A 21,097-nucleotide genomic window follows, 5' to 3' on the forward strand; every position below is an offset into this window, starting at 1 on the left:
ACAGCAAGAGCATCAATTTGATGATTTGATTAAGGAGCATTATGAAACACTACTCTATGTTTTTTCCAGAGTTATCTCACTTCTTGATTCACCAGACTGTTTGCCATCGATTGCCGCAGTTCAGTTGGAAAGGGCAGCCAGTGACCTGGTGAGTTTCACTTCAGCTCTGCAATGGAGCTTATGCTTGGATGCACTCTGTAAGGCAGATCCTTCCTACATTTTTCTTGAAAACTGGACAGCAAGCCAAAACAGTGTAGACTACAGCAGAATGGGTAAGGAGAACTCTGATATGAATTATGAGAATGCTCTTTCACGGGTTCTAGACTTTGCAAACAGTTTCTCAGATGAAACCTTCAAGCCTAAAGCAATAAAATATGCCATCCTAGCAGCTCCTACAGGTCTGAAGCTATTCAAGTCCATACGCACTCTATACTGCGGCAATGTGTTGTCCAAAACTGCCACAGATGAAGAGGTGGAGGAATCCCTTTCCACTGCGTATGGACGTGCCCTGATTCACCAATTTGAATGGCTAACCGAATCAGAGACTCCCCAAAGTATGGCTAGATTGCTCTTAGAAGAGCTCAAAACAGATAACAAAAACATGAATAGAGTTCTGAGGATCTTAACTACAGTTTTCCTCAAATGTCAAATCTTCTCATCTGCCAAAAACCATCTTGCCCACACTTCAGCTCAAGAGATCAAGCAAGGTATCTGGGAGTATTTGGTCCATATCCTCACATGCCCTCACACATTCACTGTCCCATTGTTAATTGGAGAGACCATTTTCATGCATGACCTGGCATGCCGTGGCCCTCTTGATCTGGCAGCACATGTTATCCTCAAACTTGTCAAACACGTGGAAGCTGTTCAAGAAAATCATGAGATTGTGGTGCTTTTGAGGACCTGGCTGCAGAAAGTGTGCATGAGGGCTGTAGCAACATCAGGAGGAATCAATGTTCAAGCACCCATGACACCCTATGCACTATACAGCAAGGTGACAAAGCTGTTTGAGAAAGGTCTGCAGTCTGCAGGATTTCTGGCAGACACCATTGCTGAGGTTGTTCAAACGTTGTTGCAACAATGTTGTGGTCTACAAATGGTCCTTCAAGATGCTGGAAAAATATGTCACTTACACTGTATAGGCATCAGCTTCCGATACCATTCATTTGCTGAACATGCCCTTCTCAAGCATTTGAAATCAGACAGTAAAGAACACAATGATAAAACATTGGACCGAAAGGCTGAGGAGCTTCTCCAATGGCTTTGCACAAGATTGAAGGACGGGATTTCACTGGACGGCTGGTATGCTTCTGCTTGTTAATTAATCATTAGTGAGATGGTTTGTTTCAGTATACAGGATACAGGAAGAGCTTGTCCACTTTTCATTGTTAGGATGTAATGTATGATTCAGATACTAACATGTAAGATGCCATGATCTTCACCAGGATACAGGAAGAGCTTTGCATTGCTCTTTTGGATGCCTTGGTTGACTTAAGTGCAGACCACACTTCAGTATCCAGTGGCACACTGGTGGAATCTAAATTTATGCTCTCGCTTCTGCAAGTTGAAGATGTACCACTGAGAGTGCAAGAACACATCTTGTATGTATCAGCGTCAATGGCATGGGCTGATCTTCAGAAGAAATTGGAAGGAGGGAGCCTGTCAGTGGACATGGTCAGCAAAGTCATGAGTTATCAAACAGAAGAGTGGCAAAGTTTATCTCAGTCATCCTATCATGTTGAAAATCTTAGCATCTTGTTGCATGGAGTCACTCAGGGTGACATTGAGCCAGAAGTTGACCTAGCAGATAAGTTTTTTGGCTCTGGGCAAGAGGAAGCGCAATGGGAATCCCAATTGACCATCACGGCACTAAGGGCTTGGGTGAACTTGCAGGAAAAGGGTTTTTTAATAGCACCGCTGCTTAAAGTTGAAAGCATGTTCAGCATCGTCAGGGATGACAGGAGAATCTTACACACTCTGCAAAGCTTGTGTACCTCTTGCATTCATGGTACTTTAGGAGACTTTTTAGTGCTCTACAACCAAAACATTGAAGTCATAGATTACTTCTCAACCAAGGAAGGTTTGATCTTGAAGCAGCTTGCACAATCAGAGCAGCTCATATGTTTCTTGAAGGAGAATTCAGATGATGATCTTCGGGTGTTAACTGATGCTATAGAGGAGCAAGCCGAAGATGCCCTTGTTGATGAGGCAACTGTGTCAGATCTCATCCACATAGACAAGGTGTTTCGCCCGCTGCTACAGAGAGCCAGCTTCAAAATGGCAGATTTGAAAGTGGCTATGGAGGTGGAAATCAAAGATTCTGATGCAGCAGCAGCTCAATTGAGTACAAAACTGAGCTACTGCAATACCAATATTTTTAGAATCCGTCACTTTGTTGCCTCTCTAGCTGATCGCTCTTATGTATTAAAGGACAACATGCATAGGATCATACAATCAGGTGTGTACACCTTTGCTATCACAAGCCAGTCCAATGGATCTAACTTTGATGTCTGTAGATTCTCTCTCAAGACAGACCAGCCTTTTTTTTCAGCCACATCCAGCCAGAGTTCAAGAAAACATTTCACTCTATCAGATTTGAAAGATCTGAGAAGCCGAGCAAGAATGCTGTTAAGTAGGAGGAAGATCAAACATGATGTATCACCTAATCTGACTGAAGAGAGCACACCATCAGCTGGAAGCAAGTCTGATACTAATCAAGCATTGAGGGAGTTTGTGAAGCATGTAAACCTTGCTGAGAAGCTCTTTGAGCAGATATGTACCATCCACAAGTCTGGTCACTTATCATTCGACATGTTTGAGTGGAGTGGAAGTGGACTAAATTGCCTCAAGGAAAAGGTGGAATGGATGGATGGCCACATAGCTAGTTGGAATGCAGCTCTTGAAAGAGCACGCCTGCAATTCAACTGTCTCAACTTCTTTAAAGGCATTGAGTTGCGGTTGATACATCACTGTTTTAGCAAAAAGGCAACTTCTGATCAGCTGCGTTTATGCTATGAGCTGCTTGAATGGGCCCAGCCTGGGTTGGACAAAGACCTAGTAGTAAAATGTATGCAGAGTTGCACTTGCAATAAGGGGAAAAAGACAATCCACCCGCCTGCTTGGGAGGTAAATGAAACACAACTTTATGAGTGCTTGCAAAGCTTATCTAACACAATGCAAGGCATCTTTGCAAGTGCTGAACTCAAAGCACCAGTTAGCAGAACTGCCCAGAATTCTGTTCTTCTGGTATCAGTTGAAGATCAGCACCGTGAACTGAATGTGGTGGTGGAGATTTTTCATAGGAATTGTGGTCACCTCCGCAATAACAAGAACAATCTTCTTCTTTGCTCTTCAACAAGAAGTTGGGAGGAAATTCATCTTTTAATACTTCGGTATTTGGCTTCAGATGGAAAAGATGATGGTTCTCATGTTTTTGTAATAGCTTTCATTGAGAGGTTGAGTTTTGAGTGCCAATTGCAGCTCATGGCTAAATTGCAGCATGTCTCACTGGTCCCTTTGGAACAGCCAACAAAGCACCGACTGGCTCTAGTGTGCTGCACGAGAAGCCAAGTTCTTCAAGGAATCTCACATCATCTTAAAGTTCCCATTCAGTTCATGAATGGGTTTGCAATTGAGAGCATACACCAGCATCTTCCAAGAGAATGTCGGCAAATGAAAGTGGTGACATCAGAACTTAGTGGCATGGGAAAATCGACGAGTATCAGAGCTCAAGGTTCAAGTATCACACTTACTATCTGTGGAGAAGTCTCAAAAGAATCCCTCATTTTGAAGCTGAAGGGCATGGGAATCACTGCTCATAACTATCTGCACATAGACATAACAGCAGAGGAAGGTCATGAAAACTTGAATGGTCTTCTTTTCGAGCTTCTCATTTGTGGAGCTCTCAAGTCAAGCCATGTTGGAGTCTACAGACTAGAGACGAATGATGTATATGTGGAGCTTGCCAACACCCTTGGGAATCGTCTAGAAGCCAATCTGTCTGTCTGCTCCTGGCTACCCCAGCAACATTTTATTTGGGAGCTCGACTCCTTGCAGGTTTCTGAAGATTTGGAAAGTGATGAACAAGTAGTTTGTGTGTATTTGGATGCAATGGCAACAAATAAGCTGGACATGGTGAACATCGTGATGTCTGGTATCAACAGAAATGTATCAGCATTGCCTGAATGCCGATGCAGGGAACTGCTCCATCAGTATTTCATCAAAGACTCAAGGCAAATGTCATACTCTGTGTTATGTGGATTCTTGAAAACTCTTGCATTTCAGCTAAGAAAATTGAGTGCAACTGACTTTTATAGTATAGAAACTCTTTGTTGGATTTTAGGAGAAACTAATCCTGGAAAATTCCGGTCAATTTTGGTCGCCTCATTGGTAGAAGCTGCAAAAGAGCTTTCATTGCGGTCAGTAAAACCATGGCTCCATGGGGAGCAGCACCAGATAACAAAACAAGACATGGGCACAAGCATGCATGACAGGATGAGTTCCTTGCTTCAGTGGTCTGAAAGTAATCACGTCATGATATTCTTTGATGTGAATGGACCCATCACAGTTCTGTATCAGGATAAAGAACTCATTCCTGAAGCAATCAAAACAATAATGTCCATCCAGGCGGAGGTGATGGGTATGCAGCTCCGAGATTACTCTAGTCTGTCCTCTGAGGAGCTGTGGCAAATTCTGTGGCCACTCTTATGCAAGGATAATCCTGTATTTGATCCAAATTATGCTCTCACACCTGACAACTTCCTAAAAATGGCCTTGGTATCTCTTCGAGTCAACACTCATAATCCTGTGATAATAATGGGAGAGACAGGATGTGGAAAGACTAGCCTCTTGAGGGCTCTGGCAACTATCAGCAATGCAAGCTTCTCCTGTCTCACACTGCATGCAGGATCAACAGAGCAAGATATAGAATTGTTTATTAACATTGCCGAGACTCATGCTTTATCTAACAATACACAGGTTTGCATAGCTGAGTACTCTTGACTGATTCATTCAATTCTGCACTGTGCCTTATGCCATGGTAATAAAATGAATGATGTGCTAACCCTCTCCTCCTTGTTCATGTGTCCTAGGTGTGGGCCTTTCTTGATGAGATCAATGCCTGCCATCATTTAGGGTTCCTGAATGGGATTATTTGTCACCACACCATTCATGGAAGATCATTACCCCCAAACCTTGTAATCCTTGCTGCCTGTAATCCTTACCGACTACAAGACCCCGAAAGTGATATTGTTGGTTTGCATTCAAGCAATGTGGATACATGGAAAATCAAGAATTGGCATACAAGGTCCAGCCCTTGCCTGAGGCAATGCTGGACTATGTGTGGGACTATGGTATCCTCAGTGACAGTGATGAGCGGACATATATAGCAGCTATGGTTGGTCACAGAAGCATGGATATCATAGATCTGCTCAGTAACTCACAAAAATTCATGAGAACACACTTGGGGGTAGCCAGCGTGAGTTTAAGGGATATACAGCGGTGGATTTCTCTTTATGACTGGCTCCAAGTCGATATAACAGCACGCTTGAAGCTAAACAAAAGGCTAAAGCGAAAAAATGTGGATGGAAGAGCTAAAATTCTGGCATGTTCACTGTGTTATCACTGTCGTTTTCCTGGGAAAGAGTTGAGAAAACTATATAGAGAAATGTGCTGCTCCTTCCTTGAGTTTAAGTTGAAAACCGTTACAACCTCTGAAATTTGTCAAGTAAACAGAATATCGGAAGCCAGGTACCTTCAAATTTTGCAGGAAGAAGAGATGGACATCCTGAACCGTATGGAGATCCCTCCTGGCATTGCTACAAACTCTTCACTGTTGGAGAATGTGTTTGTTGTGTTAGTTTGCCTTTTGAACCACATACCAGTTTTTGTTGTGGGGAAACCAGGGTCTGGTAAAACACTGGCCCTCCAGATCATTTACAGGTAGTTATTCATCATCTCTTCATTTGTCTCTTACTTAGTCTAAATATAGATGTCAATTCCCCTTCTAGTGCTTTCTTCACCTCCAAACATGATTAATCTTGCATCATCATAGATTCAATTGTTTGAGCTAATTTGCAGCAACTTAAGAAGTACAGACTCAAAAGATGAGTATTTCCAAAAGCTTCCACGGATTCTGCTTCTCTCTTACCAAGGGTCTCAAAACTCTACCTCAGAAGGAATCCTTAAGGTAGCTATCAATCAATTGTCTAATGTTTTCATAAACTGTGAGTCATCCTTGCTTGGCTACTCCTCCATGTCTTATATGCAATGCAGGTGTTCGACAAAGCAAAGCGTTATGTCCACAGCAACAGGGAAAGAGATATACTGGTTGTCGTAGTGTTGGATGAAGTTGGTCTTGCTGAAACCTCCTGCCATAACCCCCTAAAGGTGATGCATATGGTGTCCTAATCTGCTTTGTACTTCACGAGGACGTCCATCATCTGAACTGTGCTGTGGCTGATATTGGACCATTTCAATAGGTCCTTCATCCATTACTGGAACCCGCTGTGCGAGAAATAGCGGTTGTTGGCATTAGCAACTGGTCACTTGATGCAGCCAAGATGAACCGAGGAATACATCTTTCACAATCAGATCCTGGAGAGGACGACCTGTATGAAACTAGTGTGGCAATATTTGAAAGCTACAAGGATGCCAGCAGTCTCTTGTTGAGAGATAAGCTTCGCAGTCTGGCCACTGCTTACCACAAGTACCATGCCCAACAAGCCAGACCTGATTTTCATGGCCTCCGAGATTTCTACTCTTTAATAAAGTCCCTTCGCCTCTGCAGCACAATATTAAGTCAGGATCAGTTGGCACATTCTTTGTGGAGAAACTTTGGTGGAGGATCTCCGGCAGACATAACAACCTTTTTCTCAGATGTGGAAGAATTGCTAGGTTGCGATGGACTCTCAAGTCAACCTCCTCCAGTTATGGATCTTATCAAGAGCAACTTACAAGACCCCGAAGCACGGCACCTTTTACTCGTCACTAAAGTATGGACATTCTTTGTAAACAATTGAATCCGTTTGACATAACGAAGTGCTTTACAGACAGATCCCCCATCCATCAGGCAGGTAGGGTTTGGACAGGGGAGATCCCCCGCCCATGAGGGACGGGTGGGTGGGATCTTCCCCTTACAGGGATGGGTATTCTGTCTGTTAAGACCCTGAACTAGATTGATTTACACATTGTATTTTCGTCAGACATAAAACTGGTCAAGAATAATGCATGCCTTGTGATTGATAGACAAGGTAACTACATGCTTTGTGGTTGGTAGACGTTCTCATTATGGAATATGGTGCTGCAGGGAGATTCAGCATCAAGCATCCTTCAGCACATGCTTCGGCAAGAGGATGAATTCGCTGTCATCTGCGGTAGTACTTACAATGATGACAAAAATGAAGAGTACTGCTACCTGATGCTTAGTGATATCATTCTTCAAATGGAAATGGGAAGGTATGCTATTTACTCACCCAAAGTCCTGAACCCTTGCTAGTATAACATTTTCAAGCTAGGCTGTGTCTGTATGCACATGCAGCCTATGAGTAAGATGTTGGGAATCTTAAAAGTCCATACATCACTCCTACCTTTCAGGTGTATTCTTTTGGAGAATGCTGCTCAAATCTGGTCATCACTATATGACATGCTCAATCAACATTACACAGTTGTTGGAGGACGCAGAAACTGCCGTATTGCACTGGGAGTTTATAGCAACCCTATGTGCTACGTACATGACACTTTTAGATGCATTGTCGTTGTTGACAATAGCCAGATCCCTTACATGGATCCTCCCTTTTTAAACCGTTTTGAGAAGCAAACTTTGACATATGAAAGCATCTTAGATGATTCACAAAGGAGTGCAGTTGAATCCATCAGATCTTGGGCTCATGAGCTAGCCGCCAAGTCAATGTATTCTGGCAGTTACAATGGTAATTCAGAACCTCGCGAAAGTCGGCTGTTTGCTGGCTATTACGAGGACAGTGTGCCATCCTTGGTGATGCTCCACTGGAGCAAACTCGAGGAAAAAGATCCTTCGGCTATTGATCCTTACTTTCTACAAAGGTATGGCTTTGGGGATAATCACTGCACTTTCTTCTGTCAAAATACCGTGGTATTAAGCTTGTGACGAACACGCATTCCCCTCCAACTGATCAATCAGGATGTTTCTGTGCAGGTGCCAAATTGACATATTACAAACGGCTTATGTGGATGCCATTGCTCGAGCCCATCTGTTGGGAAGCTCTGATTCAGGGGAATCGAATCACTGGACAGGATTGTATCTCTCCTGGCGTGCAGTCCAATGTCTAGAAGAATCTATCAAGGCAAATGTATGATCTACACAATTTTCACATCCTCCAGCATGTATCTTTGAGCCAATGAGTACACTGTTTGTCTTAGAATTCCATATCCTTCTACTCTTAACATCTTAGAATTCCATATCCTTCTACTCTTAACATAATGGTAGGTGCATGCAGATTGCAAACATTGAAAATTGGACAGATAGCATTGGGGTGAAGCTCATCATAACAACGTGCACTCCTCTACAATGGAGCATTCAGCGAGACATAGAAAGTATAGCAGCAGGTTCCCATTTGAAGGTAAAAACATGAGTATCTAGTTGACCCACCGCTGCCCACAGAGCCATCAGAGCAATCTTCTTACTTGATGCTCTCCTATGGTCATTATATTGCAGGTGCATTGCATGCGACTGGGGGACTTCAGTTGTGAGAAGCAACTGCAGGCACATATACAGAAGTTCTGGAGTGACAACCATACAAACATGCTCGTTTTGCAAGCCGATGATATATTGGACAAAGATCACATTTCCCTTGCCAAGTTCCACATAGACAAGGCCAGAAGAACCATACTCTGTCAGAGCAGAACCATTGGAAAACATGTGGTCCTTATTATACATGTACAACAAGGCGTACAGAGATTCTCAAGCTTCAGCTTTTTGTGTGGGTGGAAACAGCTCACAATAAATCGGCTCAAGAGAGAACCCATTGATATAAGGTATGAAAGAAAAAGTTCAACAAAAGCATTTGCCAATGCATACCTTAGCATAGGAATTTCCTGGGCTGAATTTGCATGCATGTGCAGGGTTTATTTGGACAGAACCATAACAGGGATTCTTGAGCATGAGGCCATGCCTATCAAGCGCATCATGGCTAGAGTGCTCGCATGGAGTTACCTGTGCATCAAGTACAATGACGAGAACATTCCTGCATCATATCCACAAGAAATGGTACAAAACATTTGCAAGGATGAATCACTCATCACTTGCTTGAAACAAAGGGCGCTGATGTGGGTTTTGTCAAAGAATGAAAGCTTGTGGCAGTTGGCTGTCCTGAACAACCAAAAGCTTCTATCAACTTCAGCAAGTGTTCACGATGCTTTTGTGCAATATCTAGAAGAGCGATTTCGTGAAGCTGTTGCCAGACTTATATATCTTTTGGAGAAAACATCCTCTCTAAAATCATACTTTTCTTATGATATCAACAAACAGCACATTTGGAGACAGCTATTGATGATGTCAGATGTTTTGGATTGTGACATGGCACCTGCTCCTTGTTACCCAGAGGGTTATGTAATACCAAGACCATTGGAGTTACACCTTCCTTTTAGTTCTCTTTATGCAGCTCACTTGCACAGGACTTTCAAACAGCCTTTCCTAGAAATTATTTCCAGAAAGAAAGACTTGAATAAGCAAAAACCGAGTGGTGACCTGGTTGATTGTTGTTGCCAATCCAGCAGTATCCACAGAGATATTGAGGCATCCCTCAGCCCCCCTCTTGCTATCATCAAGACCAGCATCCACTTCGATCTTGATAGCTACATAGCAGATTTTTCTAGAATTTATACTAGTGAGGTGTTTGGGGATAAGAATACCGATTCTCAGGCTTTTGAGTGGATTTTCAGAGAGGGTTTCGAATCAAGCATTCAGCATCCTTCTGATCTTCATACTCTCTGCTGGAAAAGAGAAGGAGAGTTAAAAGCTCAGGTTTCTTTGGCCTTACTGTGCTTGTCAAAACTAGAAATAAACCAAGAAGTCAATGCATTGAAGGCAGGACGGCCGCCAAATATGAGTTTCAATGAGGACCTTGCCTTGAGGTGCTGCTCAAGACTAATGCCAACAAAAGCCTTTCTAGAAGAAGTTGGAGGGACCAAGGCCTGGCTACAAAAGTTTAAGGGTTTATTAAAACTTCTACCTCCAGTTGGAAGTGTAGGCTTGGTGTTCATGTTGCAAACTCTGCATGATCTTGCCCTTTTTGTGATTCTACCTTTGCAATTGGACAGCGAGCCACTGAGTTCACTGGCTACCTGGTTTCAGGAGGAATCAAAAGAGGTAGGCCTTCCTACCATATTAGCAAAAGTACTGGCATGTCTTCCAAATATGAACAGGCTTGGTAATGAACATGAATGTAAGTGCTGGGTTGACTTCTTGTGTTCTGTGCTCAAGAGGTATCCTGATCTTGCAAGTCTCCCAAAAACTGATACGGGGAAAATTTTACACATACTGATGACTTCTCCAAGCCCATCTTGCATGATGGGTCATGTCATGTTTCAGCTCTTGGACAGCTGCTGCTTATCGACAGCTAGGGTACCGCAAAGGAAGGGTCCTGCTTTCGTGAATCTGCTCCTAAAGAGTACTGAGGCACTGATCGATGAAGACTGGGGTGACAAGATGAACCATGCAGGTCACATCGTTCTTTCTGACCAGTTATATCATAACTTGAGAGAAACAATAACACCAGTGCTGTTGGGCAGAGAAGCTGCAGAGAAATGGGATTGTGCAGCCTTTGATAAATGCCTATGTTTGGCATTAGAAGCTTGTGAAGATGATGTGCCATTTTCACTCAGGAAAATTGCAGCATTAGCTTTCATGAAAAGTTTCCTTTATTCAGCAGCTTCTGTTCTAAATCATGCATACATGAGGAGGGCTCAGGAGGATGGTAAGCATCACTACAAGTCCGTGCATTTGCCTGCATCTATTGGCATTTTATCAAGCATATCTTCAACCCTCAGACATGCAATTCAAGTGTTTTTCATGAAGATATTGCACTGGGACTTTGGGCTAGCAGCAAGTGACATTGCCAATTTACTGAACTACTGTGAAAACGAAGAGCTATTTCTTAGTGTGTCATGTTTGCTAGACCATCCACTTCTTAGAAATGTCAGAAATCGATTGGGATTCAACCCATTCACAGGCTCTTCAAATGCATACATGACTGCAGATCTGGCATTGAAGAAGTTAGTGTCTGGCAATGAAGGGCAAACAAGGTCTTTCTTTAAAAACACAGATCAAGAGAAACTGAAATATTTCTTCAGAAACGCAGGACAAGAGGACCAGATAGCATGCATAGCTGTCATCGCATCCAATCTCTTTGTAATGAAGTCTGGTGGGCCTTTGTCTGATGCAGAATGGGATGCCATGAAATGGTTGAGAGAGACACTAAACAAGTCAAACAACTGGGATCCTCTACTTAAGCAAAGCTTGAGGCATCTGATGACAAATGAGCCAGGTGGTCTTTGGCATTACTATGAGAATCTATCCAGTGACAAATTAAGATTCCAGTGCCTAGCTTTAGATATCTTGGTGAAAGTAGCAGCTCTGCCAGCTGGATCACCTCTTCGAGGCTACAGTATGTTGGATCCCTTGCATTTTATTGGGGCATATGTGGTAGCAGAGCCAGATAATGCTCTCCAAAGAGTTGATGGCATGGGTTCATTTCGTGAATTTGTTTGTGAATGCGGTTACATCTACATTATTGGTGACTGCACTAAGCCAAATCAAGTAGGTACCTGCCCACAATGCCAGAAAAGCATTGGAGGGACTCAATATAGACTCCTTCCTGGTAACACTCCTTTAAAAACTTCCAATTCTGGTGAGTAAAAATATCATCTCTACTCGTATTAAAGATAGCTATTCTACTTGTTGTCAGGCGAGAATGATGAGTATTATGACTATTGCCTCTAACGCATGACCTGCAGGGAGGGTCGTAGACAGCTCAGTTGCAGGAAAGGCTACATTCACAATCCGAATACAGCCAAGGAGTTATCGATTGCTTCGTGTCTTGGTCCACCACTGCCTCCTTATAGGTGTTATTACTGGTGGGGACACAGCACAGCTGGCTGTTTTTTTGGAACAACAAAATGATAAGGGGAATATAATGCGCATGTTAACCGACTCCATAGAAGCAGACATGCTCTTGCTTGACAAACTACTTGCCTGTCAGCGTGAAAGGACATACCTGTATATTCACAGCATTCTACAGTCACTTCCTCAAGTTACACTTCAGGGACCACTACAGACTGTACATGAAAGAGATCAGTGGGAACTGGCTTTCGAGAAAATAGTTGAGAGCCGACCGACCCTTGAAGTTATTTCTGAGTATCTTCGTTCTAAAGGAACGGATGGGCTCAACAATCTGCTTCAGGAAAGAAGTCCTTGCCCTCCAACCTCACTCCAAAGTCATTTCAAGATGACAAGAATACCTTGCTTTTCCGACTATGAGACTATGTTTGTACAGAACAAAGAAAAAGCAGCTCAGTACCCTTGTATTACCTCCGTGCTGGCTCATGCAAGACATCTCAGTAGCCTAACATTCCTGTTGCCCATTGTGGAGTTCAGCGCAACTCTACACCAGATGTTGGGTCACAATATAACTCGACATGCGGCAGCTGTGACAACTGTACAAGAGATTCTGCAGGGCAGAGGGTAGGGTCCAGGCAGCCAACCCCCTCAAACCTTTTAATGTTTTAAAAAGATCCATTGTTTTTTTACTGACTTGACCATGCTTGATCTATAATGTGCAGTGATCTGGAGGAAAAATATGATGCCTTTGAAGCATGCTGGAACTTTATACGGCTTGATGTAGAAGGATATGAATGTCGGCAATTCAGAGAGCCAATCCCAGTGATGCACAAAAATCAACCAGTAGCATTATGCCTCCTTGAGAGAAAAGACCAGGGCATCTACCTTACTGCTATCCTGGAGCTATTGAGGACTCGTCAGAATGCTTTCTTAGAGGATATAACAACTGGTCTTATTGAATGTGGTTCTGCAAAACTTAAGCTATTTGATGCAGCGGACATCAGATGCATGCCTTCTGTGCTTGTCCAGTTCTGCAAGGTTAGGCTAACATAAGCACGATTCAAAAAAGTGCTTGCAAGAAGTTGTCTACTGTTGCTAACCTTTTACTCTTGACAGGCTGAACAGATAGTCATTTTTGAAGAGCCATGGGCCAATGCTCTGGTCAATGAGCTTGGTATGTGCAATCAAACATATGGGAACGGTACCCAAGTGCAGTATGATGATTTCCATATCGAGCTTGAGATGTACCGCAGGTTAATTCAAGGGAAAGCACTTCTCAAGGGGGTAAGAATACTCATACTCATACTCTTTCCTGACACATGCAAAAAGACCATCTCACTTTCTGTTCGCTTTCTTACTGTAGAAAACTTTCTAAGACATGAAAATGTTTTACAGGACTATGTTGAGTTTCCATATCAGCAAGAATCCTTTCAGAGGCATGCAACACTGATCTCCGACGTGGCGGAACTTGTAGCCCAGGAGGCATTGCCTTTAGAGAAACTTTGCAGCATAAGCAGAGAGCTTACTGTGGAAGGCTTGGGAGCTGGACAGCTGCTGGGGATCCTCGAGCTTTGCCTCGGGTTTTTGCACAGGACAAATGCCAACCCCTCCGAGCTGCTGAGAGAGTACTGCAACAGGTGGCTGGACAGAGAAGCTCATCCCATTTTCAGCAAGGCGGTCTTCAATGAAGTCGAGGTGAGGCATGTTGTGAGCTTGTATGAGGGGCTGGAGGAGGCAGCGAGCTCAGTGGTGGAAGACATGCTGATGACGAGCTACCGGGCGGATTTGGATGCCGAAACACGAGCTGATTTGAGGGCATGTGTGGTGGTGAAGAAACCAGGATGGGCTAGCATGGGTGTACCGGGAAGCAGCAAGGCGAAGCTCGGAGCAGAGGCATTCAGGGATGTGCTGAGGAGGTTCATGTTCCGGTATCTAACGGCAGAGACATTCAAGCCCAATGAGGAGCTCTCACTCTACCTCACGGACCAACGGCTGGTGGCATGGCCAGCTGAGGATGTGGACACAGGGACTCTGGATGAGATCTTTCCAAGCAGCTTTCAGCTGAGGCATGCACGGGCCCTCTACTTGGCTCTGAAAGAGGTAAGACCCTCGTCCAGCATCATCGTCATCACCATCAACGGTGTTGAGATCTGGAAGCGAAGCTTGATACTGTGCACATTTCTCACCTTTTGATGCTTGTTGTTGCAGATATGTGGCTGATGACTCGCAGCGATGGTGCAGACCCTCCCCACGATCTTCCATTTTTTGGTCCTCTGCTACCCCTTCCCAAATTTGGTCCCTGCGAATTAAATCGCTTCCTCTTTATCTTTTTTTTAAAAAAACACATTTTTGTATTTCTTCCTTGTAAAACTAATTCCCACTATTTAAAAGTATATGAGTTGTTTCAAAGTGAAAATCAGAGAGAGAAGTATATGAGTTGTTTCAAAGTGAAAATTAGAGAGTTTTCTTTACTTGTTACATGTTATTTGTGTCATGTTGATTATTATTGCATTTATATGTTATACTTTTTTGTAATACTAATAGAGAAGCCAAGATTTTGATCTTTTAAAAACGCAAATTCCAAAATTACGTTTTTAAATTTTTTATATACTGAGGGCAGTTCAGAATCAGTCTAAATCTTTTTCTTTCATTCTGTAACAAAGTGTCCTAATGGTGCACATGCACATGGGGATGGGCCTAAACACATGGGGTTAGGGTCCATTTACACATGTGGGACACATGGAGCCCTAGGGGTATAAATAGGAGATTACTATCATGTACTAGGATCTTTTACTCACTTTATGACATTTGGTCATCTATTCTCTTTGGAACATGTGTTCCTATGAATATGGTGCAAACTCCCACGAGTGCTCTAGGTATTGCTCCTTATGATGAGCTTCCTCTAGATGAGAGATTAACACACCACACTTCCTAGTTGCTTGCATTGGTATCAGAGCTCTTGGCTTAGATCTTTGTTTAAGAAGTGATTAATGTTAATCATTTTTAAAATTGATTTTCATACAGTTTTTAATTTGCTAATTTTTTGTTTGATAAGATTAGCAAATAGATTTTTGTTAATCATTTTTAAAATTTACACTAAACACTATTTTTAAACCCGGTTTAAAAATAGTGTTTAGTGTAAATTTTAAAATTGATTTTCATACAGTTTTTAATTTGCTAATTTTTTGTTTGATAAGATTAGCAAATAGATTTTTGTTAATCATTTTTAAAATTTACACTAAACACTATTTTTAAACCCGGTTTACTATTTGATTTCTTTAACTTCTTGATCTTGATTTTTGAATTAGGGTTTACAAAGATTTTTGCTACCAAAATTGAGAGATTTTCTTGCATTATCTTGTTTAGAGAGCTTACATTTTCAATTATTAACCTTTATCGTTGTCCTATTTTCCAAAATCTTAGAGTTCTTGGATCAAATTTACAAGAAGCTTGGTTGCTTAAGTAATTTTGTAAAAATTTCATTTCGATTTTCAAAGACTGATGCAAAATGTGCATAATATTCAGATTACAAAGTTTATGCAGAGTACAGTTTGCTGTGCAATTTTCATATTTCTGTGCAAAGTACAGATTGCTGTGCAGAACAGAGTTCTAGTATAGATTATTATAACAGTTATAGATTTAGTACAAAAAATTAAAGATTACTCCAGTTCATTGAAGTCTGCAGTTTCTTGAAGTTTGTGCAAAGTTTTATGTAGTTGTGCAGACTTACTTGAAACAGTGATAGTTAGTACAAAGATTATGAAGAAAATCCATAAAGATTATCAAGAAACAATACAAAGTGAAGAACTTAAGTGTTTTAAGCAAGATTGGTGCAATACTTTACATCATCAGTAAGTGATCTTTATCCTAAACTTCATTCTATTCTTAATTTTCTTGTTTCTATGCAAGAAAAAAAGTGCTCAACAAGTTGATCTTTACAAAAAAAGTTCAAAGGTATAACAATCCCACTCAAAATTGAATGGTTATCATTGACAAGCCAATGTGTTACCATTTACACCAAGGGAATCTATTGTTATACATCAGAGTTGCAGGAATTGACAGATCTTGCAGGAATTGACAAATCTTGCTAGATATCTAGCAAACAAGCCAAGCAGTTGTGAATCTTTCTGCAATCAAGGCAGTTGCAAGCAAATCTTGATTAATGTCTAGTAAGAATGGTTTGAATCAATCCAAGATTGACAAATTTACAAATAGTTTGAATGCGTGCATGAAGAAATGTGTAGACAATTACATGTATGCATGGAAAGGCTGATGAAAGGGCATTTATCCTACTGTTAGAAGTTGCTGAAGACATAGCCTTGAACATTCTAATCAAAACTGCATATCCATGAAACATATGATGTTGGGGCTGTTTGGAGCTCACTTTGGAGAAAGAAAAGAGGATGAGTAGTGACATAAAAGACTTGTCTGACGAAGTGGACAAACTTTCCAATGCAAGGGTGAAGGAGACATCCGTGTATTCCAATTAGAAAGTGCTTGGATGACAGCAAAGGCTTGATCATAGTTGAGACTAGTGTGAGCACAAATGTCCTTAAACAGCCAATCGAGTCCAGTGTGACAAAATCACCCCTGTGGAGACAACCACACCAAGTCATTCTCAGCCACCAACTCCTACTACTGCAAAAAGCTTTGTGGCAAGTAATGATGATGTGCTGAGCATGCCACCTATTATTGTGCGACCACTTGAGATATCTAAGCCTGCAGACAGCTGGAACTTTAGCTATGCTACTCAAACAATTGGTTGAGATGTGGAATTTAGATTCCATGTTACTCCAGATCCCCTTTGAGAGTCTGCAGAAATCTTGGAGTTCACCTCCTCTATGAGACTCTGCAGCTTCGACACAACCATGACTGCACCATGATCTACCTTTAGCTCTTAGAGAAAAACAAGCAACTGCTTGGCAACCGTGCTGAGCGCGCTAGGATGTGTAGGGCAACGCTGCATGTGCCATGGCGACGGGTTTCCTCCAGTCAGAAGTATGGGGTGTGTACCCTTATTGAGAAAAACAATCAGCGGCTTGCACATGCTGCTTGTGAGCTCTTTCACTGCTCTGTTGCAGTGACTTAAGGAGCGTAGGTGGAAGAAGGTGAGGCTTAGGAGCTCAACGCTCAGCCAGCGCACTGCTGGTGAGCGTAGTAACCAGCTCAGCAGCTTCATCGTCTCTGTGAGGCTCAGCAAACATCAATCGCACAACCAGCTCAGCCAACGCTTCTTGCTTTTAAGATCAGCATCAAGCGCAGCAGCTCAGCCACCAACGTTTCTTGCTTCTAACGCTTCAGGGTTCATCGCCTCTGTGAGGCTCAGCACACAAGTGGAAGAAGGCGCACATCAAGCACAACCGACGTTTTGCTCGCATCTGCACAGCAACCAGCCATATCAAGTACACGTTTTTTTTTTACAACAACCAATAATAAAAATATATACATATAAATTTTCTTGCCATCATTGCTCAAAGAGCTAGGCTGTGCTTTGCTTAAGCTCAATAGAGGAGGAGCTCAGCAGAAGACAAGAGCTCAACAGAAGACAGGAGGCACCAATGTGAGAGGGAGAAGTAGAGGAGAAAAAAAAATGTGTGAAGTCTAACGTTTAGGTTTTCTTTTCTTTCTTTCTCTCTTTGCCTTTTCACACCCCTATACTTTGTTTTACCTTGGATCCTTTGGCCATTTTCTATTTCCATTCATTTTGTCCAACCCACACCCTATTCTTTTCTTTCTTGCTCTCTTAGTCTTTTCACACCCTAATACTTTGTTTTACCTTGGATCCTTTGGCCATTTCCTATTCTCATTCATTTTGTCCAACCCACACACCCTAGGCTTTTGATCACTTAGCCCGTTTTGCAGCTTATTCTCACTCATTTTTACATCTCCCATTTATCGATTGGCCATTTCCACACCCGACCCTTACTTGTGCTAGTGGTGGTTCCCACGCATCATAAGCATGCATTGAGTTAGGGGTGTTCACATGCGGTGATGGAGTTTGTCCTCATGCCTTAAGTTTGTGGAGGTAGTTCGTGTGTAGTGTGGGCATACTGAGTGATTGTTCACACATGTGAGGTGTGTCACACGTGTTGATATTTTATTTGAGGTTGTTCACATGTTTTAAGCCTCGTGGAGGTGGTTAGTGTGCTGTGTGGTCGATTTGGTACATTTTGGGCATTACGTGCACACTTTGGGCCATTTAGTGTATTTTGGGCATTCACATGTGCATCTTAGTCCTTGTTCATGCACGGGTGGTCATTCTGAGCATTTTAGTCATTGTTTTGGCTTTTGTTCACGTTCGAGTGACCATTTGAGCATATTGGTGCCTTTCCACATGCAGTGTGGGATTCTTGAGCACATTTAGAGGTGTTTCCACACTTTCGGGCTTTGGCAAGACGACATGAGTTTCCATTACTACTTCTACCCTGCCTACGATCGTCGTGCTACCCACCATCTTCGTCGTCGACATCACTATGTTTCCATCCCAGACGCTGATCGTGCGACATCTGCTCGTATCCTATTACTCTGGCTTTATGGCCGTCATCTTGATTTGCCATTTCAAGTGAGGAGTTACATATCATTGGCCGAGTTCATATATACATTTGGCACATCGCAGCTTCGACCTCTATATCCTTCTTCACCGACATCATGCTATGATGCCACATATTCATGTCACATATGGATGTTTGAGCTTCAGATGTTATTACCTAGCTAGTTTAGACACTTATTTGATGAGGAGAATGTTTGTGCTAGATGGTCTAGACATTCTACACATGGTGATTTTATTAAGAATCTATGTGGTTATCTTTACGTGGATGGTTCGGCATTGATTGCATGGGAGGATGTATGTAGGGATTTGATTAAGTGCCATACGTTTGTGAGCAGAGATAACTATATACCTGAGGATGGGTATCATTATGACATGCATTCAGTGGATGATGATGTGGATAATGATGATGATCATCGTGTTGATGATGATATTGATATTGATACATGTACACATGGTGATGGTCATATACATACATGTGATGACATTGATGTATCACACCCACATACCTATGATGATGTATCGTGCACACACACACATGATGATATTGATGTATCACACACATACACATGATGATAATGATACACATGCAGATCATGTGGGCATGATCTTGATGGGAGGGATGTGTTGAAATATACAAGTGAATAGGGTGTGTGCGGGAACAAGCCCTTAGCAAGAGGCTGTAAAAGAGAATCTGTAAATGAGAGAGAAGCTGTGAAAAGGTGAGAGGTATCTGGCTGTGAAAAGATGAGAGGTATCTACTGGGAGAGAATAAAGGGTAACATGAGAAGATTTAGGATGTGTGGAGATATTCTGGGAGAGGTGGAGAGAATCAAGCAAAAGAGGTGGAGTGAATCTAGGAGGGATCAGTGGGATTAGATGCTTGGATGTAAACTCTATAAATTGAGGCATTGGCCTGATGAGAATTTGCTGGTTTCTGATTATCCATGCCTACATTAAGCTATCAGTTAATTGCTCACTAATCGCATCTTAATCATCATCTAATCTCTTTGTTAATCATATTGATTCTTGCATTTGATCCACCATAGCTCATCACATTGCTGCAAATTTAACATGGTATCAGAGCCTAGCTTAGAATCCAGTAAATCTATGAGCTCATTATCTTGCTAATCACCTAGTTGATTAGGATTAGAAAATAATCAAGTTTTTAGCACTTTTTTTTCAATAGCCTCTGTACCCCTAGCTGGTGGAGGGGCTTGATCTCCCTCTTGCCACAACATTAGCCCAAACCCTTCTAGCCACACATAGTCATACTTCCCACGCACCAGCCTATCTACTCAAATCGTCAAACCACCGCTACAGATTTTTTATGATTTTTCAAGCGCCTTCTTTGTGAAAGCAAAACTGAGATCTTCTCAACACCAGAAGAAATTGGTCTAAATCCTCTTGGCCCCAGGGGTTTCAACGGTGCTCTACATGCTGGTGATGTTAGATTTGTTAAATTCCTCAAGGAGGAGTGGAATCAAGCTCTGCATCAAATCTGCAGAGCAGGTGACTTTGGTAAAATAGAGATTAAGCATTCAATCTTTGGTCAAATCTTGTGTTTATTGGCTTAATCCTCTACTAGACTAACTGCTGTTGATGGCTTTGAAAGGAGTTGAGCTCATTTGAACTCTAAGGCCCCAGATCTGGCCTCCCCGCATACTATGTTTTCTGCACACAAAACATAGGATTATTTTGCTAATCAATGATTAATCAACATTAATCACTATATTTTGGTACAATTGAGGGTTCAAATTAACCATTGGGTATCTGATACAGATCCCTATAACTTCATATTACAATTCGGAGATGGTTTGATACTCCAACCATTCAGTACAGATTTGTTACCCTTGGCTTTATGTAATTTCTGGTGAATTTATGCTGATAAATCTGTTAATCATCACCTAAACACCAAATTGAGTTGTAAAAGGGTATACACTACCCTTGAATCTTAAAATTGAATCAAGAGGTAAGACCCCCTTCACATTATCATGAGCACGGCGGCACAAGAGATAGCCAAATTTAATGGGGAGCAGTTTTAAACATGGCAAACAAAAACCATGTATTTGCTCATGAGGAAAAATCTGTGGGGACTAGTCGAGGGAAGAGATGAATGCCCAGAGGTGAGTGGGAAAAATGAGTGGAAGAGTAGGAATGAGAAAGCATGAGGACTCATCGCACTCAGTTTAAATGATGAAATCATCATCACATCACAGGGATACAATGGGCAAAAAATGAGTGGAAGAGTAGGAATGAGAAAGCATGAGGACTCATCGCACTCAGTTTAAATGATGAAATCATTCATCACATCATAGGGATACAATGGGCAAAAAATGCATGGGATGAACTCGATAAATTATTTCGCACTCAAGCAAAAAATTCAAAGATAAATCTGTTAATGCAATTCTACAAACTTGATATGAAGGAAAGTGAATCTTTAATCACACACTTGA

The 21,097-nt window shown here is 42.0% G+C and overlaps 1 protein-coding gene across 1 annotated transcript in view; it reads left to right on the forward strand.

The window, feature by feature from the left end:
- Window positions 1-14,504, forward strand: part of LOC147606937 (uncharacterized) — a 15,370-nt gene extending 866 nt beyond the window's left edge. Inside the window, 18 exon segments of the mRNA XM_086791467.1 lie at window positions 1-1,302; window positions 1,446-4,977; window positions 5,091-5,274; window positions 5,277-5,940; window positions 6,079-6,187; window positions 6,274-6,387; window positions 6,480-6,992; window positions 7,307-7,455; window positions 7,594-8,061; window positions 8,174-8,327; window positions 8,475-8,597; window positions 8,693-9,012; window positions 9,100-11,885; window positions 11,992-12,718; window positions 12,817-13,132; window positions 13,211-13,378; window positions 13,490-14,194; window positions 14,303-14,504. The exon segment at window positions 1-1,302 is cut by the window's left edge and continues 866 nt beyond it. Of these exon segments, the coding sequence (XP_086647593.1) occupies window positions 1-1,302; window positions 1,446-4,977; window positions 5,091-5,274; window positions 5,277-5,940; window positions 6,079-6,187; window positions 6,274-6,387; window positions 6,480-6,992; window positions 7,307-7,455; window positions 7,594-8,061; window positions 8,174-8,327; window positions 8,475-8,597; window positions 8,693-9,012; window positions 9,100-11,885; window positions 11,992-12,718; window positions 12,817-13,132; window positions 13,211-13,378; window positions 13,490-14,194; window positions 14,303-14,314 (12,346 nt within the window). The 3' untranslated portion in view covers window positions 14,315-14,504.
- The last annotated feature ends 6,593 nt before the right edge of the window (window positions 14,505-21,097 follow it).

Source organism: Cibotium barometz, chromosome 56 (genome assembly GCF_041138505.1).
Source record: "Cibotium barometz isolate CiBa-2024 chromosome 56, ASM4113850v1, whole genome shotgun sequence".
Classification (NCBI taxonomy): domain Eukaryota; kingdom Viridiplantae; phylum Streptophyta; class Polypodiopsida; order Cyatheales; family Cibotiaceae; genus Cibotium; species Cibotium barometz.